The 27,689-nt window shown below is 42.9% G+C and overlaps 1 protein-coding gene across 1 annotated transcript in view; it reads left to right on the top strand.

The window, feature by feature from the left end:
• SCUBE1 (signal peptide, CUB domain and EGF like domain containing 1) overlaps window positions 1-27,689 on the top strand; it is a 587,141-nt gene that overhangs the window by 513,336 nt on the left and 46,116 nt on the right. The window contains exons 11-14 of the mRNA XM_082255396.1: window positions 16,590-16,712; window positions 22,423-22,542; window positions 24,431-24,523; window positions 26,009-26,125. Of these exons, the coding sequence (XP_082111522.1) occupies window positions 16,590-16,712; window positions 22,423-22,542; window positions 24,431-24,523; window positions 26,009-26,125 (453 nt within the window). The remainder of the gene's footprint in view (window positions 1-16,589; window positions 16,713-22,422; window positions 22,543-24,430; window positions 24,524-26,008; window positions 26,126-27,689) is intronic.

Below are 27,689 nucleotides of genomic sequence, written 5' to 3'. Positions count from 1 at the left end.
ATAAAGACAATTTTTGACACAAATCTGGTACTGAACATGTTTATTTTTGTTTAATGCTTAATGGCTGGCTGGCACCTTGTGATGGGTGCTGGCTGGCTGGCACCCTGTGGTGGGTGGGTAGGTGGCTGGCACAGGGGCTGTGGGTGGCTGGCTGGTACAGGGCCTGTGGGTGGCTGGCTGGTACAGGGCCTGTGGATGGCTGGCTGGTACAGTGCCTGTGGGTGGCTCTCTGTCTGGCACCCTGTCTATGGGTGGCTGCCTTTCTGGCACCCTGTGGTGGGTGGCTGGCTGGCTGGCACCCTGTGGTTGGTGGGTGGGTGGCTGGCACAGGGGCTGTGGGTGGCTGGCTGGTACAAGGCCTGTGGGTGGCTGGCTGGTACAGTGCCTGTGGCTGGCTGGTTGGTACAGGTCCTGTGGGTGGCTGGATGGCTGGTACAGGGCCTGTGGGTCGCTGGCTGGCTCGCTGGTACAGTGCCTGTGGCTGGCTGGTACAGGGCCTGTGGATGTGTGTGGCTGGCTGGCACCGGGCTGCTGTGGGTGGGTGTATGGCTGTTATACAATCCCGCGAGACTAGTCCCTACTCCAGGCTGTCCAAGGCGAGGGAGGCAGCCTAAGAAGGCAGAATGATGTCACAAAAATGTCAGCAATATCAGCCAGTTCCGGGGCCGATACCGATATATTGAGGAAAGTGCATATCGGCCTTGCCAATAATCGGTCTATCCCTAAATAAAACCATTCATGTATAAAAAGAAATGGGAGAGCTCTGAGAGCTAGTGTAATACATTTCACATTAAATTATCAATAAAAAATTCTTCAAACTTTACACTCACAAAAATCCACGTATAAAAGCATGTGTTAAACAACCATGTCATCTCTCGTCTCATGGTCTCGGCTGACACAACGCCAAATGGCTGGTATCTCACCCGACCGACGAATCTTGCCAGAATGACACTTCTGATTTTTTCGTGTTATGTCACTTCCGGTGGCCGTACAACCAGGTCCCAGTGATTTTTATCATCACAACTTTGCTCATGGATTGAGTGTACGGTAGGGCAACCTCCATCTTATACACTCCCATATGAAATTGTTTGACCACCAGCACATGCGTTAGACTCGTGTCCTCGGGGCAAAGATTTACACAGTTGTACACTATGCAAACCCACCTCAACATATACCATATAAAACAAAGCATATTAAAAAATCAAAACTAAAAATCTTTGCACAAAAGGTAAGTGGCAATTTGTAATGCTAAGTATAACATGTTTGTTTTTGTTTTTTGTTTTTTTGACCATAAAAAAATGAGACTTTAATATCACTTTAAGAATATTTAAAATGGTGATATAATTTTTCTGTAACAATTCAATCGCACCTTACCAACATGTTACGCTTGATATTCTTAGAACAGACAAGGACTCACTGCTCAAGGTGGTGTAATTGCCTGATGACTCACACAGGTGCATGCCCCGGCTCGCCTCCGTGAAAACTTGATAAAAGAAACGGAATTGGCAGCACTCCAGGTTGAGTCAAAATCCAGATTTATTGACTGGACATCCAAATATGACAATCGTGACAAGGTAGACGCGTTTCACACACTGACTGTGTGCCTAATCATTACCAATGTTTAAGCACACAGTCAGTGTGTGAAACGCGTCTACCTTGTCACGATTGTCATTCTTAGAAAAGCTGAAAAGTTAGATTATGGACACGTTTGGTGTCATTTTTCTGCCATTGGCCTAGATCAAATAGGCCTTTCCACAAAACTTATGTCGGCTATACATGGATCTAAATTCAGCTGGTTCAGCAGGGACTGTCCGAATTTCAATACATGTATGGGCTGGCTGGTTGTACAAAGTTGATCTTCAGATCGACTTCTGTACAACCAGCCTATCAGGGCTTTTCCTGATCGATCACTGCTGCCGGCTATAGCCGACAGAACTGATCAGTGTATTCTAATAGCAGGGAAATCTCTTCACAGTGGAAAGGATTTCCCCATCCACATTGAGTGTGTCAGTGGGGGAAACGGGTCCTTATTTTGGTTCACCCTGCTGGTTGAAGGAAAAAAAATCGACTAATGTATGGGCTGCCTTGGAATATAGGATCACAGCTGCAGAATTCAGCCAGTGCAGAAAAATCCCACACTATGAGGTCGTTCATCAATGTTTTCACCCGGTGTACAGCACACACAACTTTTACACATTTTTCTAATTGAATCTTGGGCGAAAAATGTCAAAATCTTGGTAAACTTGGTGAAAACAATAAATAGACCTAATTTTGTCTTCTTTTTTTCATTTGTATGCATTTGCCTTATCAACTGTAGACCATTGTGATTTAATACAGCAAAAGAACTGTAGGGGAAAGAGGGTACAGGTCATATTAAAAGACAACTAATAAGACACTATAGATCAGCCTTTTTCAGCCAGGGTCCTTTCTGGGTTCTTCAGGGGTGCCTTGGTAAAATGCATTAAAATTGCTCAAAAATTATGTACAAGCCAGCAGGTGGATGAAGCCTGCCTTTTGTTACACAAAGCCACAGATTTTCTTTGTGCAACATTACAAACTTGGGCACTGTGCAGGCCAGCTTCCAGCATCCTAACAACCGCTGATGTCATCGGTTGATAACAAGAATGATGGGCTATTTTTTTTTTTTTTTTTTAGAAATTCTGACTTGGCCTTTGGGCTTTCTGCTGCAGTGCACGCCCATTAATGTATGTTATGGCACACTTTCAACTATCTTGTGATTGGCGATTCATATTGTTGTATAGTATCTCACCATATTGCACCCAATAGCCTTTTATTTTAAGGGATAATAAATGCACATGATTTTTCATGTAAATAAAAGTTATTTATTTACAGGAACCTGAAAAGCATTGCAATCAGCAAATAACAGGTGCAATGTCAGGCTCCTGCACAGTCTCCCTTCTGGTTTGTGTCAGCACCTCTGTACAGTCTTTCTGTTTAAACTCAAAAAACAAATAAACTAAAAGCGTGTTGATCAGTGCGCTCGCAGTTCATTGAAACTAAAGTCTATTTGCCATGGTGGAAGATGGTGCTGGTAGTTTTTTTTTTATTAACAGATCCCTGTGATTGAATGACGCTGATGTGTAGGTACTGAAATCACATCCGTTGCCATGGGGGGGAGAAGGTCCAAAGAGGGTGCTTTATAGGTAACCTGTTACGCCCTAAATACAGATGTAAAATGGAACATGTTACTAAGGCCCCTTTCAGACGGCGTGGAATCCGTCCAAGCGGACCCACCTGCTCAGCGGGGGATCTCTCAGCTGATCCTTGTTGAGCTGGGGGATGACACATGAGTGTCCGCTCTGGACACAGCCCACTGTTCTCTGTGGGCAGTTGAATGTAAATTGACCTCCTGTCTGTTTCCATCAGATTGTCATATGACATGATCCGCTGGATGGATCGGATGCCGACAGGTAACAGCGGACATCCGCCGCCCAACAGAGAACAGTGGGTGGTCTGATCGGGCCTGCCTGAAAAACAGACAGTAGGACTGGATCAGTCCGCTGGTGTGAAAGGGGCCCAAAGGTGAACCTATCCTTTAAATTACAAATGGAAAACAAAAAGTTTATGTAGCCCCCTCCTAGGTAGGTGCTAGGAAAAGTATATTGTGGCCCTGTCTGCTTATCAGGGGGGCCTGATCATTTAGCTAGGCTGTCATGTGTTTCCAGGTGTGTCTGTTGAGTCTGGGGAGTCTCCCCACTGTGTCCAATGAGGGCTCTTATTGGACAGTGGAGGAAACCTAGCCAATAGCACACCAGGGCTTGTATCTACCCCAGAGGGCGGAGTCTGCTGCAATGCACCCTGGGATGGGGTATAAGTCTGAGGGGAGCACATGACAGAGCATCTTTGGCGGGAAGCAGAGTCCCAGGAGGAAGCTGACGGCTGTCACTCCTCCTGTCAGAGGAAGCAAGTGTGTCCTGGGCGATCGGCCTAGAGGACCAGAGGTTGAGCTGGGCTGCAGAAAGGGATCCAGAGTGTTGTGGACCGAGTGGAGCTGCTGGGCAGAAGTTTCCAGGAAAAGCAGTGTCGTGAGTACTCGAAACTGCCCAGGGGTCTGCCTAGGATAGGGGACCACTCTAGAAGGAGAAAGAGATCTGGGAGCCAGCTAACCAGTAGAGAGGTTTAGAGAAAAGGGGGTGCCTGTGTCTAAACCCTGAAGAGAAGTGAGAGGAAAAGGGGGTGCCAGTGTGGGCCCTGAAGTGTTCAGCAGTGCAGTAGTATATACAGATAGCTTCCTTGGCAAGGAGTGCCTAAGGGAACTTGAAGAGGACTCTTTTAGTCAGAAAAGCAGTCACAAGTCAGTTCAGCGTTAACCGGCGTTGCCCGGCATCCTGCCAGCGCCAATCAGCATTTTTCAAGTGTCTCTGCCAAATTGTACATAGTTGAGCCAAAGGAGTATCCCACTCATCCCTTCTCCTATCCAAGTTACAAAATAAATACAAAAACCCAAAGATACTGGACTGGTCATTGTCTCAGTGCTCACACTTGTAGAAACATGCATAAAGTTACTTTTGTTGCACCCTGTGACCCAGGGGGACCCATGTCCAGCAAAACAGCTGGGAGTTGTGCTACATTTATAAACACTGCATTCGAGTAAAAAAGTTTTTATAGCCTTAGGGCTCATGCACACAGGACAGTTTTGCAGCTGCTTTTAAGGACGTCTGTTTTTTTTTTTTTTTTTTTTTTTTTTTTTAACTGCCTCTGAACTACTCCATGTTAGTCTATGTGTCCATGCACACTCAAACTTTCAGAGGAGTTTGGAGGCACATGGCTAAAAGTGCATTTTAACGCTGCTTTTTCCTGGCAGCGCTGGCGTTTTTAAATGTCCGGTGTGCACGAGCCCTCTTAATGTAATGTACTTTATTGGCCTGCTTCCATAATCACTATTAAATTGTTGATCTGAAGTAAGGAATAATTTTGATATGTTGTAAAAGAATTCAAAATGTTCATGAAGTAGTTGATGAGAAACAGCTAAACTTCTGGGTATGTGATTATTAATAATACACACTAATTGGTGGATGAGAGTATAAAAGCGGAGAGTGTATCAATGCATACTACTGTCTGAAAAAAAGCTGGTTCTTCTTAAGAAACTTTGGGTGTATCATTTTGGAGACTACAAGACCCAGCACAAGCACAATGGATATGTGAGTTACTGAACACTGTGGCTGTGGACTATGCTGCCAAATGCTCACATATGGTTTTGGACCTAAGTGAACAAGTGTCAATATTCTTGGAGAAGCTTTATTGAGGATGGACACTGTGTGCCAGTGAGCCCAGCACACACAGTAATACAAAGAGTTAAGTGTATTGCCCTAATATCGAATGTGGTTTTAAACATGGTTTTATGTGTTTAAATGTTTACATTTTTTTTTTGGATAAAATAACTGATTGATTAAGATTATGTGAAAAGGGAATAGAAAAGGTTGCAAACCTTCTGTTTTCTGTTTGTTAAATCAAAATACTGACCACAGTCAGCACTCCAAGGACTTTCTTTTCTATTTGGAAAACCAAAATTCTTAAATACTAAAAACAATAATGATATACATTTATATCTTGCATAAGGCATGTAAAACATAAATGAGCTGTTTGTTTATGCATTTGTTAGTGCACACTGTCGGCATTCAGGTCCACTCACCTGTTCCTGCACTTCTATCAAATTAGGACCTTCAGCTCCAGCTCCATAAACAGCTCACTTACGCTATGTGGACCACAGTGCCCATGTGAATGAAGCCTAAATATGTGACTAAAGGGCATCATCACTTGCATCATTGCTTGTACATGTCTTAGGCAGTGTGATTTTCAAAAATCATGGTTAATTTAAAGTATTCTTAAAGTCAAAACTCTTTCTCTTCTGTTCATTGAAGGACACATCCCTGCAAGTTATCTTGACCAAAGGGTCTAAGCACCACCTCCAGGAGTAGAACACAAAGCTTAATCCACCATCTGCTATAGGCAGCTCAGTAGTAGAGTAAGCTCCCATTAGGACTCTCAAGGTTTACTTCTTTTTTATTTTATTCTCTTTTCTAATATGGACTCTGCCCCTTTAGGGTAGTGAGGTCAAATCTTCCGCCACAAATTTAGCGCAGGAAAAGGAGCAGGTGTCTGTTCATTTGTTGAGTGGACTCCTAAAATTGAGGACCCCCAGAGGCTCTAAAAGTGTTTGTGATTCATTTTGGTTCCCACAAGCCTATGTACTCCACAAGAGTTTTAATTATCCTCCCTCCTTTAATAAGTTTATATAAAAGGTATAGGAGCATCTTAAACACTTTATGGCACACAAATGGTTCTCTGTTTATCCTTTCAAGGGGGCCTTTTGTTAAAAACAATAGACTTTTCCTACTCTCGGAGATCCACCAGTACCAGTGCCCAGGCTAAACAAGCTACAGTGATTCAATTTGAGGTTTTTCAAGGACCCAGCTGAAAAAGCAAAATCTGTTGGACATTCCATGTTTGACGTCAATGGAACAGCCCTGGATTCCATCTTAGTCATGGCACTGGTATCCTAAACACTTACGAAAAACTTCAGCATCAGAAAGTAGGTTTTAGGCTCAGTGATTGTTCTGTGTTGCAATCTCTGGCTTAAGTGTTGGTTCGCAAACCAGATGTCTAAGAAGGCTCTTACAGATTTACTGTTTAAGAGGGGTTGGCTCTTTAGGATTTCGTGTGAGACATTGTGCGCTTCAAACAAGGGCTCTAAGCCCTTCAAAACCTCCTCCTTTGGTAGACCCAAGCCCCCCTGGTAACACAACTCTAGCAAGCGCATGGACAAGTTTTACCCCTACCTGGCCATTACAAGGTGGGGGATTACTTCACTGTTTGCAGACTTTGGACTTCGTACATCTCTGATAACTGTGTCTGCAAGTCTATCATATTGGGTTATAAAATAGTTTAATTCCCATTTGGCAGACAAGTTCTTTTTTTACTATCAGTCTTTCACCATCTCGACTCCCAGATCTCCGTCTAGCAGGCAAAGGGGGTTGTCCAGCATGGAATGATTATCTCAGTTCCCTCCTGTGTGAAGTTCAGTGGTTTCTATTCCAACCTTGTTAAAATGCCCAAAAAAGATGGCCAGTTCTATACCTCAAGGCACTCAGTATCTTTGTGAGTGTCCAAAAATTCAAAATGAAATGGTGGCTTAATTATGTTCCTAGGCATCAAAGATCAATACCTGCACGTCACCATCTGTATGAGGCACTAGCTGGCTCTGGCATTGCTGATACAACTGGGTATCTCTATCGTGGGTTAATTAGATGACCGCCTTCCCTGGGTGGACTCTCATTGTTCCCCCAAGGACAGTTTGGCCATCACTATTTATACACTGGCATTCAGCTGGACTTTGAACTTCAAGGCATGATTGCTGGATCTGTTTTAGTGCCTGGAGTACCTGGGCCTGATCCTGGACTCTGCTTAGGCCAAGGTGTTTTTTCTATTAGAAAAGCTCCAGAAAAACATATAGACACATATACAACTGTTGATCCCAAAATCTTGAAACTACATGTGATAAGGATTTGTCTTTCACGTTGGACTGATCTTCTCTGGGGTTGGGACTGATAGGCGGACTACCTAAGTTGTCAAACTCTAGACCAAGGTGAGTGGTACTTAAGCCAGAGCTCAGATCTGTCAGAAGTGGTGTACCCTGAACATGGACCTTTTGACATCTCGCCTCAGCAGGAAGGTGCCATGGTTTGTGTCCAGGACAAGGGATCCATGGGTGGAAGTGACGAAAGACCTAGTAGCCTCGTGGGTCAGCTATAATCTCATCTGTGCATTTCATTTGCTCAAACTTTTACTGTAGTTGCTCCATCATTTTGAGACCAATGAAATTATGGTGATCCTCATGGCCCCAGATTGACCTTGTTGTCCATGGTATGTCAACATTGTGCACCTGGTCATGGATTCAGCTTGATGTCTTCCTTTTTGGCCAGACCTGGGCCCCAGGGTCTTATCTTCCATTCTGTGTTACCCTCATTGGATTTAACAGCTTGGCATTTGAAAGCCAGGTGGTAACGGACAGGGGCCTATCGGAACTAGTAATGCCTACCATGCTAAAGCCTCACAAATCCATGTAGATCACAAGATCTATCCTTGTACCTGAAAAGCCTACATCACGTGGCATGAATGTGGGTGGTTTCAGAGACCTTTTTTTTTTCTGTGGCGTGGACCTTTGCATTGATCAGAGTCTTGCCTTGAGTGCTAAGTTTTGGCCCTGCTGGTCCTCATTTAATGTCTTTTGCTATGCATTTCTTTGGTTAGTACTTTTTATTCATGGTGCCTAACACACAGGTGTCAAACTGGGGGCCCTCTTGCTGTTGCGGAACTACAAGTCCCATAGGGCTTTGCAGTTACAACTATGACTCTGAGGCATGATGGGACTTGTAGTTCTGCAACAGCTGGAGGCCTGCCAGTTTGACACTTCTGGACTCTTAACACTTTTAATTTTTCTAATCTAGGTAACCTGGCCTCTCTTATGCTTTAATCTTTTCCTCTCTGTTTAATTTCGTTTCCTGTGGTCTCCTTTGTTTTATGGAATATAGTGCACTATAGTATTTTTGAAATATTTCAGCTATTTTTGGGGTTGAATACACCATCTCTTTCTTTTTTTTTTTTCTGTACAATTTGTTGATTTTTCTTTTCCTTAACATTCTCGCTAGTTGTTTACCTGATTTATTTCCCCATTGATACCTTTCTTTAGCTATCCTGGTAAAGACACGTCTAGTCTCTTGTTCCAATAATTCCTGTAGCATGTCTCTCTTTATCGTCCGGGTCTGTTGTACCTCAGGGTCAGCTTTTGTTTGTTTTTGTTCAAGTTAGTATAATTCTTTTATTAATAGTTCCCTTTTCTTCATTCTTTCCTTCTTTTGTTTGCTCCTATTGCTATCAGAATACCCCTGATGTAGGCTTTATGTGCCTCCCATACCGTAGCCTCCGATGCTTCACTTGAATCATTTATTTAAAAAAAACGATTCTAGTTTATGTTTTAATCTTTATTCTTTTTCCTGGTCTTGTAACAGATCTTCGTTTAATCTCCATGTGTTCAACATTTTGTGGGTTCCTGGTATCCTCATCTTCATTGATGTTATCTCAATATTCGTTTTTTTTTCCCACTACCTCTATTAATCTATATTCAATCATCCTATAATTAATCCTAGAATATGTCCCATGTACGAGGGAATCTAATGTATTGTTCAAAAATTTTGGGTGTTGAGCCCTCCATATATCTAGAAGTTGGCTTTAATATAATTTCTTTTTGATCTTATTTACTTGAGATTCTTTTATCCCCCTACACCAGTACTGTACTATCTAGAGTATCTCACAAAATTGAGTACACCGCTAACATTTTTGTAAATATTTTATTATCTCTTCATGTGACAACACTGAAGAAATGACACTTTGCTACAATGTAAAGTAGTAAGTGTACAGCTTGTATAACAGTATTTGCTGTCCCCCCAAAATAACTCATCACACAGCCATTAATGTCTAAACCGCTGGCAACAAAAGTCAGTACACCCCTAAGTGAAAATGCCCAAATTGGGCCCATTTAGCCATTTTCTCTCCCTGGTGTCATGTGACTCATTAGTGTTACAAGGGCTCAGGTGTGAATGGGGAGCAGGTGTTTTAAATTGGGTGTTACCGCTCTCACTCTCTCATATTGGTCACTGGAAGTTCAACATGGCACCTCATTGCAAAGAACTCTGTGGATCTGAAAAAAAATGTTGCTCTACATAAAGATGGTCTAGGCTATAAGAAAATTGCTGAGACCCTGAAACTGAGCTGCAGCACTGTGGCCAAGACCATACAGCGCTTTAACAGGACCGGTTCCACTCCGAACATGCCTTGTCATGGTCAACCAAAGGAGTTGAATGCATGTGCTCAGCGTCATATCCAGAGGTTGTCTTTGGGAAATAGACGTATGAGTGCTGCCAGCATTGCTGCAGAGGTTGAGTGGGAGGGGGGGTGGTCAGCCTGTCAGTGCTCAGACCATACGCCGCACACTGAATCAAATGAATCTGCATGGCTGTCGTCCCAGAAGGAAGCCTCTTCTAAAGATGTTGCACAAGAAAGCCTGCCAACAGTTTACTGAAGACAAGCAGACTTAAGGACATGGATTACTGGAACCATGTCCTGTGGTCTGATGAGACCAATATAAACGTATTTGGTTCAGATGGTGTCAAGCGTGTGTGGCAGCAACCAGGTGAGAAGTACAAAGACAAGTGTGTCTTGCCTACAGTCAAGCATGGTGGTGGGAGTGTCATGGTCTGGGGCTGCATGAGTGCTGCCAGCATTGGGGAGCTACAGTTTATTGAGGGAACCATGAATGCCAACATGTACTGTGACATAATGAAGCAGAGCATTCGGAGACTGGGCCGCAGGGAAGTATTCCAACATAATGACCCCAAACACACATCCAAGACAACCACTGCCTTACTAAAGAAGCTGAGGGTAAAGGTGATAGACTGGCCAAGCATGTCTCCAAATCTAAACCCTATTGAGCATCTGTGGGGCATCCTCAAACGGTAAAACGCAAGGTCTCTAACATCCACCAGCTCCATGAAGTTGTCATGGAGGAGTGGAAGAGTACTCCAGTGGCAACCTGTGAAGCTCTGGTGAACTCCATGCCCAAGAGGATTAAGGCAGTGCTGGAAAATAATGGTGGCCACACAAAATATTGACACTTTGGGCCCAATTTGGACATTTTCACTTAGGGGTGTACTCGCTTTTGTTGTCAGACCTTTAGACATTAATGGCTGTGTGTTGAGTTATTTTGAGGGGACAGCAAATTTACACCGTTATACAAGCTGTACACTCACTACTTTACATTGTAGCAAAGTGTAATTTCTTCAGTGTTGTCACTTGAAAAGATATAATAAAATATTTACTAAAATGTGAGGGTTGTACTCACTTTTGTGAGATACTGTATATTCGGATTCATGCAAAATTTGAGATCTCCAGCCATGATCACGCAGCCTTCTTTGAAGTCCATTTGTTTCTTCAAAGTTTCTTCTAGGTATCCTGTTGGGTTTTTATTGGACCTTTATATATTTGCTAATGTGCAATCTATTGAAAATGTGCAATCTATTGAATGTGGCCTTCCTTTGAAAAACAGAAACCTACCCTCCGGGTCTACCAAGCTCTCCCTAGTTTTTTCTGGCTTTACCTATGGTTACCCTCTTTGCTTTGTTTGTTGATTAGTCCCCATAATACCAAGTTTGATGTTCTTTTGAGTATAATTTTATTTTGGAATAATGGAGCCTAATTTCTTTTAATAGTTTGTGTTTTTTTTCTGGTGTATTCAACCCCCTGACATTGTAAAATAAGAAGTTAACTGCAGTCATGTCTGTCTTCTCCTCTTCCAACCCCTCCATTCCTTATATAATGCTTTCTTTTCATGCATCTTTCCTTTAGAGCCCTGTTTGGGACCGAGGGGGGCAGAAGGGAAGACAGACCCAGGGTACCATCCTAGCGGGCTCAGTACATAAATCTATATATACTTATTAGGTCAATCCCTTCCCTCCAACCCCCCCCAACCCATCTTCCCATTCTCTCCAACCCCCCCACCCCCTCCAGTAACCCCCCCCCCCCCTCTATCACCCTCCCTCCAACCCACCATGTAATAGGAAATTTTGGCTCTCCTCTGGCCTTAAAGTTGTAAGAAGGATCATTCATCCTATTACTACCTGTTCCTCAACTTTCTACCCTTGAGGTTGAGCTCTGTCCTTGTACCCCAGCTGGATCCACCCCCTCTTTTCCTGGAAGGTGTAAATCCAAAACCAGCTAGGCTCTAACAATCCCTATCTTCATAAATTCTTATTGTTCAATCTACTTCCCCTTACCTTTCTCTTGTTCCCCCTTACACCTCGCTCCGCTATGCCATCTTGTCCTTTCTTTTCTCCCCCCCCCCTCCTCCATCCCACTCCCCAACACCCTTCATCTCTCTATATTTTTTCTTTGGTGTCATCTTCTTTTTTAAATGAAGTGCCAGTGCTAATCTTCCGGGCTCCACTCATCTCTTCTCATCACAGACCGCCCTGACACGTCAGGTATAGGCATATCAAGTTTCTTACAGAATTCTTCCAAATCTTCTGGAAATGTTAATCTAGCTGATCTACCCTCTTTCTGTCCTATCAGGCATGCCGGAAATCCCCAGAAATACTGTATATTATGTGCTCTCATTTGTTCCAATAATGGTTTGAGAAGTCTTCTTCTTGCCAAGGTTTCTGGGGCTAAGTCTGCAAGAATTTGGAGTGTAGCCTCTACATATTTCCCAGGGTGGGATAGTCTCGGTTTCTCCCAAATCTGTTCTTCATCTCTGAAGTTGTGGAATCTTAAAATTACGTCTCTTGGAATTTCCCTGGCTATATTTTGGGGTTTTTTTGATCCTGTGCACTCTTTCATTCTTTAGGGTCTCAGATGTTGATCTTCCTAACAGTGGACAGAACACTTTGTCCATTATACTTTTTAAGTCCTCATCCTGTGAAGTTTCTGAAAGACCCAGAATTTTTAGATTTTTCCTTCTATTGCGATTTTCCTGGTCTTTAATTTTTCATGGCATATTTCTCTGATCTATTTGTAAGTTTTCCATCTGTGCTTTAAGTTCCCTTTTTCTACTGAGTGGATATCTGGTTTGTCTTCAACCTGTTTTAGGATCTGACCCAGATCTTTATGCAGAGTTGCCTTATCTGTTTTCAAAGGCTATTCCAACTTCGCAAACATGTCTGCCATTTCAGTTTTGGTTGGGAACTGTGCTTTGGTTCTTTGGTCTTCTATACTCCTTTCTTCTGCATCACTGTCTATCTGAAGTTCCTCTTTCGAATAGTTTAAACTGTTTTGACCCAGCGATTTCCTATTTTGCTCATTTTTGCTAGCTCCCTCCATTTGTTTGCGTTTAGTTCCTGAATATTTAGCAGGTGCTGTGCTATCCCAACTTCCTTCCCATGTCATATTTAATTGTGCCTGGGCTAGCACTTACTTTTGGGAGACTGCCCCTGGCTCTTTTCACTGGTTCTCCTCTCCTTTTAGGGTGTCTTAGGAATGTTATACTACTAAGCTTCAAACTCTTTAACACTGTTCACTTTTCTTAAAACTTTTAGTATTGTATGCTACACTTTTTAAACACAGTTCTGGAAAAAGAAAGGAAAAAAAGGGGGATTCCACAGGGAGGAAATCAGTGACTCACCCCTTTAATCGATGGACTGCTTCTTTATTGTCCATCTATCAGGAGCGTTCTCTTTCTGATTTCTTTGCTCACCACTTGTGTTGACTTTCGTCTTCATACATATGGTTTTGTAACCTTTAAAACCTTATGTGACCATAAAGCGGTGAGGACAATACCATTGAGGACTCACAGTGTAGTTACTGGGTTCCTTTAAGGCTTTATAGCTTCTCTTATGGCTGTCTCCACTCCTTCACTCCTAGTGCTTTCCGGTTCTGATTTCCAGTGTTTCCAGGGCTCTCCTTTGGGGGATCCTCGCCTTGTGTTGACTAGCCCCGGCTCTGTCCCTTCAAGCTCAGAGCCAGTTGCCAGGACACTCCAAGCTGCGGGGCCTCCCGGGTCTCCGTCTGAGGCCTCCAGGGTCTCCCTCCAACCGCTCCCGTCCGGCCCCTTCTGGATCAGCTATAGGGGGACCTGACCTTGCAGTGCAGCCGCAAGCAACTCCAGGTCTGAGTGAGGTGGATGACTAGTGGGGCTGAGGCGGCAGAGTGATTGGTAGGGCTGCAGATTTCCGACCGCTGCATATGGATGGGTTGTTCCCGAGCCTAATGCCGGCTTCTTGCTGGCGCCATCTTCAGGCTCCTAGAAATTCAGATTGTATATCAGTCGATAGATTCCCCCTCAGTCTCTGCTCATCCATGGTGTCATGGATGTGGCTCCTCAGGTCCGGCCTCCAGTGTTCCTGTGGGTCCAGAATTTAATGCTCTTCCTCCTACAGAAGCCTAATGAAACATTATGGAAATTCCTCTTACAACTCTTTCCAAGAAAGTTGTCTTCCTGGTCACCATCACCTCTGCTGGTAGAGTTTCAGAGCTGGTGGCCTTTTCTTAAAGGACTCCCTTATTTGTGTTGCACAGGGATAAGGTGGCAGGGATAAGGCTTTCTTTTCTACCAAAGATGAGGATATTGTACTTCTTCTCTGTCCATGACTGATGCATCCCTGAGCTTTGTGGGTGTATCTATCAGTTGTTTCCTAATTTAGCAAAATGTACTTTCTCTTTGTGATGACCAAACGCTCACACACAAAGGGTTTGCAGCTTCCTTAGCTTTCCTGGATGAATTTGGCATTGCTCAGGCTTAAGTTATTAAGGGTTAGGCATCTCATTTTTCTGTTACAGTTCCTTGAAAAATTATTCTTAACTCCTTGAAATTTTCTTCATTTTGACGTGTTAAAACCAAAAATCTAAATGTATTTTATTGGGATTTTATGTGATAGGCCAACACAAACTGGCACATAATTGTAAAGTGGAAGGTGAATTGTGAAATGGTTTTCAAAATTTTTACAAATATTTGTAAAGTGTGGCGTGCATTTGTATTCAGCCCCCCTAAGGCAATACTTTGTAGAACCACCTTTCACTGCAGATACAGCTGCAAGTCTTTTTGAGTATGTCTCTACCAGCTTTTCAGATCTAGAGTAAAACTTTTTGCCCATTTTTCTTTGCAAAATAGTGCAAGCTCTCTCCGTCCCAGTCTCAAGTCTTTTGCAGACTCTACCAGGTTTTCTTCTAAGATTGCCCTGTAGTTGGCTCCATTCCTCCTCCCATCAACTCTGACCAGAGCACCTTCTTCCACATGGGGCCTCGCAAACTGCAAACGGGACTTCCTTTGGCTTTCTTTCAGAAATGGCTTTCTTCTTGCCACTCTTCCATAAAGGCAAGATTTGTGGAGTGCACAACCAATAGTTATCCTGTGAACAGATTTTCCCACCTGAGCTGCGGATCTCTGCAGCTCCTCCAGAGTTACCATTGGCCTTTTGGCTGCTTCTCTGATTAATTACTCCTTGCCCGGCATGTCCGTTTAGGTGGACGGCCATGTCTTGGTAGGTTTGCAGCTGTGTCATACTCTTTCCATTTTTGGATGATAGATTTACCAGTGCTTTGTGGGATGTTCAAAGCTTGGGATGTTTTTTTTTTTTTCTATAACCGAACTCCCTGACCTGTCCGATGTGCTCCTTGGCCTTCATGCTGCTGTTTGTTCACTAAGGTTCTCTAACAAACCTCTGAAGGCTTCACAAAACAGCAATTTTTATACTGAGATTAAATTAGACATAGGTGCACTCTATTTACTAATTAGGTGACTTCTGAAGGCATTTGGTTCCACTAGATTTTAGTTAGGGGTAGCCGAGTAAAGGGGGCTGAATACAAATGCACGCCACATTTTTTAGATTTTTATTTGTAAAAAATTTTTAAAACCATTTATCATTTTCCTTCTACTTCACAATTATGTGCCACTTTGTGTTGGTCTATCACATAAAATCCCAATAATATACATTTACGTTTTTGGTTGTAACATGGCAAAATGTGCAAAACTTCAAGGGGCATGAATAATTTTCAAGGCACTGTAGAGCCATCTCCACTATGGCAGTTAGTGTGTCCTGGTCTTTTCTTCAGTGACTGTGTCTCAGGTCTGTAAGGGTAGTTACCTGGTTGTCGGTCCATACCTTTTTACAAAATTGATGTCAAGGCATCCTCAGATGCGTGTTTTGCCCACAAGGTGTTACAGATGGCAATTTAGTAATTTTTTCCTTCTTGAGGTTATTAGGTGTTTTTTCTTGTTTTCCTACCCCCTCTATGGTCACTTCTTTTTGACAACCCTATAGTTAAAACTCCTTAAGACTCCTTGACAGGCTGTCCTTCAATGAACAGAAGAAATAATATAATTTTCTTGTACTCATAATAAAATCCCTTTTTCTGCGTCCATTTGAGGAACATAGCTTCACCCCTCCTTGTTGTTTTATACTGCTTTGTTACTAACTGAGGTGCCCGTAGCAGATGATTTGGCCCCTGGTAGAGGTGATCCCTAAAATGCACTTTTGCTTTTGTGCCTAGTGCTTTACTCCTGGATGTGGGGCTATAACTTTGCAGTCAACATTTTCATTCAGGCTATGTCCTTCAATATAGAAGTATGAAAGTGTTAAATCCCTGTCAGGGTTTTCTTGCTATCTGGGGAGTATCCCCCACATTATTTATCCAGCTGCCCAATATCTCCTTAAAAAAGGAATGGAAAATCTAGAAATCCTAAATAACTTAGGGGGAGGTGTTCTGTAGTTCATAGTGGTGAACTTGCCAGGGCTGAGAACACTGTTTGAGATTTCAGTGCAGCATGGGTAATAGCATGGGAAGTTTGGACTGGCTTTCTGTTAGGGTCAACAGGTATTTTTTTGCATTTATTGAACAAAATGCTCTTAACGGTTTATTTAACAAATGGAACTCTAGAAAATAAGAGAAATTAATTTCTAGCTATTCCAACAATTTAAATGAAATGGAATGAAGTTGCCTCACTAGTTTGAAAATGTGCTTGTTTACCTAACTGTTTAAAGATAATTATATTATTTACTTAACAGCACATTCCCTTTTTATAGACATTGATGAATGCAGCATTAACAATGGAAGCTGTGACTCTGGCTGTATTAACACTCTGGGAAGCTACGACTGCACCTGTCCTTTCGGGAAGAGATTGCATTGGAACAAGAGAGACTGTATTGGTGAGACAGTTTGGTTCTTTCTTCTTGCATTTATAGTAATGAATATTTTACAATACCAATTGTCATATTTCACTTTGGTAATAACAGGAGTAACTAAGAAAGCAAATGCTTGAAGGTTTTTGGCCTTGTAGGGCAAACTTTGACCCTGTTTCATTTTTCCTTCCTTTGTATCTTGCGCCCATGAAAGATTTGTCTTATTAGTCTTAACTATGGGTTATATGCAGCTACCTTCAGGGTTTCAGGCACTGGCAAAAAAAAGCTACAGGGATATCCGCTTTATATACTTTACCCCTCTCAGCTATGGTATATGTACTTTTCCACTTTTAGCCATTTTCAGTTTTTTGCTATTGTCTTTAGGCAATGGACCTCCTTTTATGTCAGTTTTTTTAATTTTTTTTAAAGATTCTGTACACTGTGGCACTCTGGCTTTTTGGATTGGTTGACTACTGGCTAAGTCTTGGGGGACTGTTCCCTGAACCCGTCTAGAAGAAGATAAGGGGCTAGCCTGTAAAGTTGCTTCAGGTACTGGATCCTGCGTGGGCACTCACCTTAGCATGTAGTGGTTTTGTGGCCTCACTGCCTAAGGATAAAGTAGACTGGGAAAATTCCTCTACTTCGAAAAAATCAAGTCAGGATGAGACACCCATCAAAGCTTAACCACTTAAGCCCCGGAGGATTTGGCTGCTAAAAGACCAGGGGGGTTTTTGCGATTTTTTACTGCGTGACTTTAACGGACAATTGCGCGGTCGTGCGACGCTGTACCTAAACGAATTTGACGTCCTTTTTTTCCCACAAACAGAGCTTTCTTTTGGTGGTATTTGATCACCTGTGCGATTTTTTGATCATGCTATAAACAAAAAAAGAGCGTAAATTTTGCAAAAATAACAATATTTTTCACATTTTTTTATATGAAATTCCCCCCAAAAAAATGTAAAAATCAAAATTTTTTAACATTTTCGGCCAATTTGTTTTATGCTACATATGTTTGGTAAAAAAAATCGCAAAAAGCGTATTTTGATTGGTTTGCGCAAAAGTTATCGCGTTTACTAACAAAGGGAAAGATTTTTGTAATTTTTGGTGTTTTTTTTTTAACACGTAATGGCGGCAATCTTGCGATTTTTTTTCGGTACTGCGACATTGCGGCGGACAGATCGAACCCTTGACTGACATTTTTGACACTTTTGGGGGTACCAGTGACATTACTGCAGTAATCAGTGCTATACATATGCACTGTTACTGCAAAAATGACACTGGCAGGGAAGGGGTTAACTTTATTGGACAGGGAGGGGTTAAGTGTGTCCTAGGGGCGTGATTCTAACTGTGCAGGGACATTGCTATTGGTGTAAAAACAAAGATCAACGGTTCTACATAGTAGAACCGTCTGATCTTCATTTTTACACCAGGGAGAATGACGGGCGGCTTGTTTACATAAGCCGCTCCGCCTTTCTCCCTTCACAGGAGCGATCGTAGTGTGACCGGCGGACATCGAGTCCGCCAGTCACACGCACTGATTGTCTGTGAACGAGCCGCGGCGGGCGCGCGCGCGCCCGCAATTGGCTCGCAAGTCAGTGACAGGCGAGTGACGTACCGATACGTCACACTGCCTGGCTGGGGCTGACCGCCGCAGTATATAGTCGTGCGGCGGTCGGCAACCGGTTAAATACACCATTGCTACCCTTCTTGATGCAGTACCCTCATGTTTAGAATTAGAGCAGCCTAATTCTGTTCACTCGAAGGTCTCCAGCAAGTTCCCTAAAATTGCCCAAATCTGCTAACACCTTTACAGTCCACTCTGTCTTAGAGCCAACCTTGTACAGTGTCTGGCCTCACTCTTAAAAATTATTTGCCTATCCTAAGTGTTTTGCTAAGCAAAATCCTACTGAGAAGGATTTTCTGCAGAAATTGACAGTCCCTGGCTGACCTAGCCATTTCCTGCCTCAACAAGAAGACTTAGTCCCTGTGGAGGATAGTTGTATATTCAAATACCCAGTGAACAAGAGCTTAGAGGCCCTTTTTAAGGCCTTGTTTTCATGGATGGGCCCCTCCATGTAATCTGTGGTTATCTCCATAGCCACCTGCCTCTCCAAGGCTGTCTAGACTAAGCACATGCTCTGAGATCCTAGCTCCATTTTAATGGATTCCTCAATTCACCATCACATGGAGCTTTTATTTGTGGTCTTTCTTAGCACATGCGCTTTGTCAAATCTTCAGGGTGAGCCTCCTCTCTATCCATATGTGACAGGTGCTTTGGCTCAGGTCCATTCTGCAGTGCCTTGTCTCCTCATCTTTTGTTCAGTTCCCATGGACCTGCCCTCTGCTATTTAGGGCACAGAGAGAGTGGAAACTGTCAGCTTGCGTTGTAAATGATTGCAGCTGGAGAAGAGCACTTTCATTCACAGAAACACAAGCTAACAACTACACACATCAGCTACTACTACATTATGCTGTCTCCGAAAATTGTATGAGCCCTTGTGCGCTGTTGTTAGCTTATTTTTTTATGAATGGAAGCCCTTATTCCCATCAATCATTAACAGCACACGTTGACCGGCAGTTCTGGACTCTGTGTACTGAACAGGAGAGATGAGGAGACAGCACAGCAGAACGATGTTCTGTCTGGCAGCTCAGGAGTAAGACAGAAAGGGGCTGTGCGGGCTCTGCCTGCAATGCCTGTCACGCCCCATCTCCTCCTGAGCTGTCACTCAGAAATCTGCCTCTGTTGATCAGTGTTGTTGGGTTGCTAGGTGGGTAGGTGAGAATAGCTATCTCATAGCACAGCTCAGCAATTCCTGCATATATAGATACTGGGGCATATCCTATATGTACAGGATCCCTTGTGGGTTTAAAGTAGGGAAAGACGGATATGTTTTTTTAAGGGCCGATAACGATACCGATATTTTGGTCATAACGTATCGGTATCAGCCGATATGGGCCGATATTTTGTACATTTAAAGTTTTGAAAAATAAAGACAATTTTTGACACAAATCTGGTACTGAGCATGTTAATTTTTGTCTAATGCTTAATGGCTGGCTTCCTGGCACCCTGTGGTGGGTGGCTGGCTGTCTGGCACCCTGTGGTGGGTGGGTGGTTGGCTTGCTGGCACCCTGTGGTGGATGGCTGGCTGGCTGGCACCCTGTGGTGGGTGGCTGGCTGGCTGGCACCCTGTGGTGGGTGGCTGGCTGGCACCCTGTGGTGGATGGTTGGGTGGCTGGCACCCTGTGGTGGGTGGCTGGCTGGCACCGTGTGGTAGGTGGGTGGCTGGCACAGGGGCTGTGGGTTGCTGGCTGGCTGGTACAGGGCCTGTGGACGGCTGGGCTGGTACAGTGCATGTGGCTGGCTGACGGTCTGGCACCATGTCTGCGGGTTGCTGGTTGTCTGGCACCCTGTGGTGGGTGGCTGGCTGCCTGGCACCCTGTGGTGGGTGGCTGACTGTCTGGCATCCTGTGGTGGGTGGGTGGCTGTCTGGCATCCTGTGGTGGTTGGGTGGCTGGCACAGGGGCTGTGGGTGGCTGGCTGGTACAGTGCCTGTGGCTGGCAGTACAGGGCTTGTGGGTGGCTGGCTGACTCGCTGGTACAGTTCCCGTGGCTGGCTGGTACAGGGCCTGTGGATGTGGGTAGCTGGCTGGCACCGGGCTGTTGTGGGTAGGTGTATGGCTGTGATACACTCCCGCAAGACTAGTCCCGACTCCAGACGAGGCTGTCCAAGGCGAGGGAGGCGGCCTAAGAAGGAAAAATGATGTCACAAAAATATCGGCCAGTTCCGGGGCCGATACCGATATATCGGGGAAAGTGCATATCGGCCCCCGATATATCGGCCTTGACGATAATTGGTCTATCCCTAGTTTAAAGTTTAAAAGTAATCTTTACAACAAATTTTTTTAATGGGCCCCTGCACATTTTTTGCTATAATGTTCTAGTAAGCTCAGCACGCTGGATAGTTTTGTTGCCAGGTCCGTGGACCCTAAAGCTTTCACAGTTGATGCTCTGGTGACTTATTGGGATCAGTTCAACTTGGTCATGATTAGATTGCTTCTGTGTTCTTCCTGAAGGTTCCTGCAGGGAACTTCCTTCTCATTTCACCATTGCTAGGTAAATTAGACAACTCATTTTTTGAGCCCATGCTCCTGTTAAGGAGCACTCTACCAGATATGTTAGTGCATAATAAACTTTTGAAGCATCTGTTTCTTTTACAAAGTTGCCACTTGGCCTTCTGTTCACACATTTGTTTAAGGAGAAGTATGGCCAAAGCTTCTTTGGCCATACTTTTCTAGTAGGTCACAGGAGTGCAGTAAGTTCTGCACTCATGTGACCCAGATTCAACCAACAGAAGACTTAAGCCCATGTGACAGAGCTGGTCCAGGCTCTGCAGGGATCCTAACAATGTTGGGATCCGCCCAGATTCTGGCAGGTGGCTGACAGCTGGCTCAGTCTCTCACTGAAAGCTGGAGGCAGTTGCTTTTGCCCCCTCTTCAGCCCAGCGCTCCAGTGAGTGCAGGATGGACAGAACACAGAGTGGTGCCTGACAATCTCTCTCTGTGCTCTGTGTGAACCCAAGAACTGAGTGACCAGCGATCTTTGATTCCTCAGTTCTCGATGTACAGCTGGTGGGGGACAGCTGCAGCATCGCATCTATGCTGCAGCCATCTAGCTAAGTGTGATTTTTATTTTATTTTTTACATTCCTGCACTTTTGTTTTAAGTTTTATCAGGTGGATTTTCGGGCCTCCTATGAAGGCAGGTTTAGGTGTAAAGTGCTACAAGCTGCTCTGAGTTTTGTCAAACCCTTCTTTACCCATCGTTATGTGGGCCTGCTAGCATTCTTTGATGTGTTGCCTGGCCCTCATTTGGGCTGCCTAGGGATGTCCTATGTCCTTGCTGTACGATTAAGAACATGTGATATGTCATTTACCAGTAAATTCTGTTCTTTATGACCTCTCTATTGCTTGTTACAAAATTATGACTTGGAAGGGAATTTCCTGCATATTTTTTGCCAGTATTAAATCACCTGAGGGTAGCTGCATATAACCCATGGCTAAGATTAAAGAGGTTCTGGAAAAAACATTTAAAAGTTAGCAGCTAAAAAACAAAAAAACAAAACCCTTAGTGTTGGGAAGGAGTTGAAAAAAAAGCAGAACCTCCCTTTTCAGGTGAAGATCTGCTTTAAAATCCTCTGAATTTTACGTGAGAGTAAAATCTTACCATAGGTCCCAAATTTTATGGACTTTTAGGGACAGTTCCTATTCCAATATATAACTTTGTCATAAAGGATAATCTGATTAACCAATGTTTTCCAATGGGCTACAACAACCAGAAAACATGGCTTTGCCAGCCATAAACAACATTTCTTGCAAGAATATTCTAGTACTCTGGCCAGTATTCTTCATCTAGTATACTAAAAAAACATCAAATGTACAGGAAAAAGGGAGTTGCAGTAAGGGGGTGAGCACAATAATTCTGTGTAGAAGTCCAATATGATCTGAACTTTGCTTAAAGGGAATGTGTAGGAATTCTAAATTCAGGTGCTTTCTAATGCTTAGGACTAAAAACAAACCCCTTTTTAACTTAAATGATGACTTGTATATCGCTTGCCTTCTCTTTCAGATAACTTTGATATAAGGATTATTTTCACTTTACAATCACAATACTTTGCCAGCCACGAATTGTCCTGTTTGTCAGCTTTGATGTATTTAATTGTACTTTATTTTTTTCCTAGAGACAACAAAATGTGTTCCCAGCTACAAGCCTGCCCCAAGGGCCCAGCTGGTTTGCAGTAAATCAGGGGGGATAGATAGCTGCTACTTATCCTGCCCATCCAATACCTTCTTTCTACCAGGTTTGTATATAGCTGTAGTTCACAAGCTCCATGTGTCCTATGACCCTGCACCGCCACTGTATTCAGTACAGCTTTGACTAGGACACACCCCAGCTTGCAGTAGCAACAATCCATTGATGAGTCATCAGCTTTGTTTAAGAGAACCTGTAATTTTTGTTTGACCATTTTTCTATCAGAACCATTTTTCTGCATTTCAAAAAGCAAAAGCATGTATAGGATGAGGAAAAAATGGACTTTCTCTGTACCCCCCAAGGAATGACTCCACAACATTAACATTATTTCTGAGTATTCTAAAATCATAAATTTTTTTATAAGAAAATGTGATTAAAAATACACATATTGCACCTCAAAAGACTCCCATACAGTTGTGACTTGTCCCCATACAATTTTAACATACGGCTGTTGAAACCAACTTTGGCTTTAGACAATGCCTCAACAAATGAGCGATATCAGAGAGATGCATATTAACGCACGGGAGACAATTCCACATTTGTAACTCCTGTAAATTTTTCATGATACAAGCCCGCTTCCTCAGGAGGTGTAAAGGTCACAATATCAAGAAGTGGAGGAATGGCTAACCCCAGTCACAGATCCTGCCAGAGCCACCCAATCCCTCATTGTGACAGGTATGGAAGCTAACAAGACAAATAGCAGGCAGCTAAAAGCGATGGAAATATATAATTAGTGCATAGGAGATGGATCCTCAGCTTTTGAGTAAAAGGAGCATCAGTATATGCATCCATGTGTACAAACACAAAGGCCATCTTGAGCACTCTCTCCATATGTCCCATCCATACAAGAGACCACTCCAATCAACCATTCCATAGTTCTCATTAGAATTCTTTTGAATTTTTTGATGATATGGTGTTTCTATAAACTCCCAACTCCATACAGGAGGTCCCCTGGTTACAAACACGATAGGGTCTGTAAGTTTGTTCTGGAGTTGAATTTGTAAGTCGTAACAGGTACATTTTTTAAGTGTAGCTCCAGCTAAAATAATAATTTTTATGTTTTTTGGATAGCATAGGGAATGGTTAACACCCCTGTACCATTTGTTTTACTGTCTGTGCTCCTGTTCAGAAGATTTCACCTCACTTTCTGTCCCTATGACAATTGGATTTTGAATATTTTGGGCTGTTGTGGAAACAAGGATTAGTGATAAAGCTTCAGTGGAGACACCTTTTTCCCATGATCACTCTTACAAGAGTGAATTTACCTTCCTAGGGCTAGATTTCCTCTCACTTCCTGTTGTCTCCCTCTGTAAGTAGGAGTAGTTTGTAAGTTGGATGTTTGTAACCTGGGGACTACCTGTATTCATGCACACTTGGGCAATACAAATTTATATTTCTATGTGTCGGTGTTTGGTGAAATGATCATACTGCCTTCAGATTGAGTCTGTACATCCAACCTCCATCTTAGTACTACAGTACCTTACAATGAAATGTTTCTATCTCTTCTACACGCTCTTAGACCAATTTTGTCTAAAACCAACTAACTTACCAACATGACATATATGGGTTGATTTACTAAAAACCTATACACTGTGCACTTTGCAAAGTGCAGTTGCACTCTGGAAGAGCAGTTGCTCCAGGGATCAGTAAATGAGCAGAAGCTCCTCTTACTTCCATCATCCAATCATGTGCAAGCAAAAATGCAATTCTTTTTTATTTTACTTGCACGCGATTGGGTACTCTTTGCAAAGTGAAGCTTTACCTCATGTACTAAGCTCTGGGGGCAACTGCACTAACAGAGTCATTTATTTCTGAAGATTGCTTATTATTCATTAGTCACCAACTCCTTGTGTGCAGACAAATGGCATAAGATTTAATAACCATCATGTATGTGATTATTTAAAATACAAATGATGTATTATTTTTTATTACTGCAGAGTCAGAGAATAGCTACACATTGAGCTGTGGTGTACCAGTGCAGCAAAACAAGTCAGTCCAGAAACGCAATGCTACAATACCAACCTGCACAGGTAAGGGTCCCTGAAATTGTAATGACGGATACTTTTGGTGTGCGTTCTTGTTGTTATTTTGAGTCAAATGCTTATTGGTTTCACTATTGGGGCCAGGTTGATTCTCTTTTTTTGTCCTTGGGACCATTGTCATTGACACAGCAATTGATGGGAAATCCAACATTTTAAGCTAAACTCCAACCTTCCCTTCAGTCTTGCACAACAGGTTAGATAGAGCCCGCCTTATTTTCTGACTGAAATATTAATAATAATAATAATAACAATAAATGCACATTTTTTTTCACCTGCAAAAAAATGTGCATTTATTTATTTTTTTTAAAGTGAACTTATCCTTTAACTTTTTTGTGAAAGGGCAAAAGAGGAGCCAAGGAAGACAAAATATTAGCACATTTAACTTTAGCCTTTCACAGTTGTCACCAGAACAAGAGATGAGAAAAAATATGGACACCTGTTCTGACGACACCTGTCTGAGGGGATTTCCATATACTTTACACCTCAGTACAAAAAGTTATGGAAAATCTGTCTAATGGAAAATAGACGGCAAAAAAAAAATAGCTTGGTGGGTTTTAACCAGAGAACATTTAACGTATTTAATGGTAAATAGCATTGTTCTCCAGTTCCCTCTATCTGCGGCTTAAAGTTAATCAAAAAACAAAAGGGGAGAGAGCGCACATCTGCTCATCATGTAATACACCTTTAATAAGAAAACAATTAAAACACTTCAACCAACACATTCACATTTTGTGAAGATGTTCAACAGTCTCTGGTATCTCTCCCTGTTCATCACTAAAGGATTGAAATGTGGGAAGCGGTCTCTCTGTGTGGCTGCCTGGATCCTAACAGCTCGTTGAGAGGCAAGACACAACCACAGTGTTCGGTGCCTAGTGGGCATGGTGACTTCAAATAGAAGACCACTCCTCCGAAACGCACCGTCATGGCAAGGATCTGACATTATTTTTCCTTCCTTGCCTTCCATTCGTGGGATACCGTGTTGACGGACCGTGGCGTCAGCTGGATCTGGTACATGCGCACTAGGCACTGAATGATGTGGTTGTGCCTTGCCTATCCACGGGCTGTTAGGATCTAGGCAGCCACACAGATCGCAGTTCCTTCCCTCATCTCAATCCTTTATGAAAAGGGAGAGACTCCAGAGATTTCTTTATGTGCCTGTTGAACAACTGCACAAAATGTGAGTGTATTGGTTGAAGTGTTTTCATTGTTTTCTCATTAAAGCTGTATTACACTATGGGCGGATATGTGCTCTCTACCCTTTTGTTTTTTGTTTAGAAATGTTCCTGCCACCCAGTGGAGTAGTAGAGAGCTGTAACATCCTGTTGGCTTTATCCTTATTTAATTTGTAAATTTGGAGTACTACAACCACCAGCTAACAAGGGGAAATGCTTTCCACGATCTGCGCACAAGCTAGTTTGTTTCTTTTGGATTTGTTTTTTGCTTAAAATTAATGATTTTTAAATCTATATCCAGATTCTGTAGGTCCTCCGATCACCCAGAAGGCTCGCTTTAAAATAAAGGATGCAAAATGCCACTTGCGTCCACGGAGTAAAGACAAAAATAAAGAATCTACAAAGCAACCAATGACAGGTGAGTCATTACCTACAGAAGTAATTGGGTGTGCTGTAAAACGCTGAAAAGCACTTAAAGCAATAAATTAAAATATTCACTGTTATAGAATTTTATATTTAGGCCTATTAAACAAAATGGAATATATTGCGACTTAGCAACCTTGGATGTGGTGGCTACATTTGTTTTCTTTTTTCTTCTTTGTCTTTACCTGGTGATCCAGCCAGTAGTAACACAGCATTTCCCTCTGTGACAACGCTCACTCCTCCACTGTATCTGTATAAAATCCATAGTTGTCACCAGGACTTCAATTTAGTTTCAAAACATTGTAGTGTTTAATACTACATGAATGGCTGCAGAACGTAAACATTTTTTTTAATAAAGCTGCATTTTTTTAAGGAGGGGGAGACAACTGGCCGTCTCTTGTCAAAAATTGTCCAATCCTAACAGGTCTCGCTGGGTATATGAGCCAATCTGATGCAAATCTGGCAAGGCTGATTCTCCTGAATCAATAATGAATTAGCTTACGGGCTTTTACAGTATCTCACAAAAGTGAGTACACCCCTCACATTTTTGTAAATATTTTATCATATCTCTTTATGTGACAACACTGAAGAAATTACACTGAAGAAATCAGTATAGCCTGATACGGGGCAATGATAATTACTCAGAGTTAGCCAAATTAGTACATAGAGCTCGGTGGAAGGTACACTATATTACCAAAGGTATTGATACACCTGCCTTTACAGGCACATGAACTTTAATGGCATCTTAGTCTTAGTCCGTAGGATTCAATATTGAGTTGGCCCACCCTTTGCATCTATATCAACTTCAACTCTTCTGGGAAGGCTGTTCACAAGGTTTAGGAGTGTGTCTATTGGAATGTTTGACCATTCTTCCAGAAGCACATTTGTGAGGTCAGGCACGGATGTGGAAGAGAAGGCCTGGCTCACAGTCTCCACTCTAATCCATCCCAAAGGGGCTCTATCAGGTTGAGGTCAGGACTCCTTACAGGCCAGTCAAGTTCCCCCACCCCAAACCCGCTCATCCATGTCTTTATTTACCTTGCTTAGTGCACTGGTGCCCAGTCATGTTGGAACAGGAGGAGGCAATCCCCAAACTGTTCCCACAAAGTTGGGAGCATGAAATTGTCCAAAATGTCTTGATATGCTGACTCCTTAAGCGTTCCTTTTACTGGAACTAAGGGACCAAGCCCAACCCCTGAAAAACAATCCCACACCATAATCCCCCCTCCACAAAATGATTTGGACCAGTGCACAAAGCAAGGTTCATACCTATTTTCAATTGAATTAAAATTGCTAATAGCTCTAAAGACTTTATTTCCCAGTGCTATAATATACTATTGTCACAATACCATAAAGGGCACCCCAGCAGGTCGACATCACTCTGGGAGAGGGACTTGGAACTACTTATGGACAACCAATGGGTAGAGGCATACCAGGCTGGGTATCTTGTTCCCTGAATGTGGCCCAGGAGCTCTTTCAACTCCACATTCTTCTACACTTTTATTACACTCCCCCAAGGCTTTATAAGATGGGAAATTATATAGAGCCACACTGTCACA

Source organism: Pelophylax lessonae, assembly GCF_965119305.1.
Source record: "Pelophylax lessonae genome assembly, chromosome: 4".
Classification (NCBI taxonomy): domain Eukaryota; kingdom Metazoa; phylum Chordata; class Amphibia; order Anura; family Ranidae; genus Pelophylax; species Pelophylax lessonae.
This window is presented reverse-complemented; position numbering and strand designations above follow the sequence as displayed.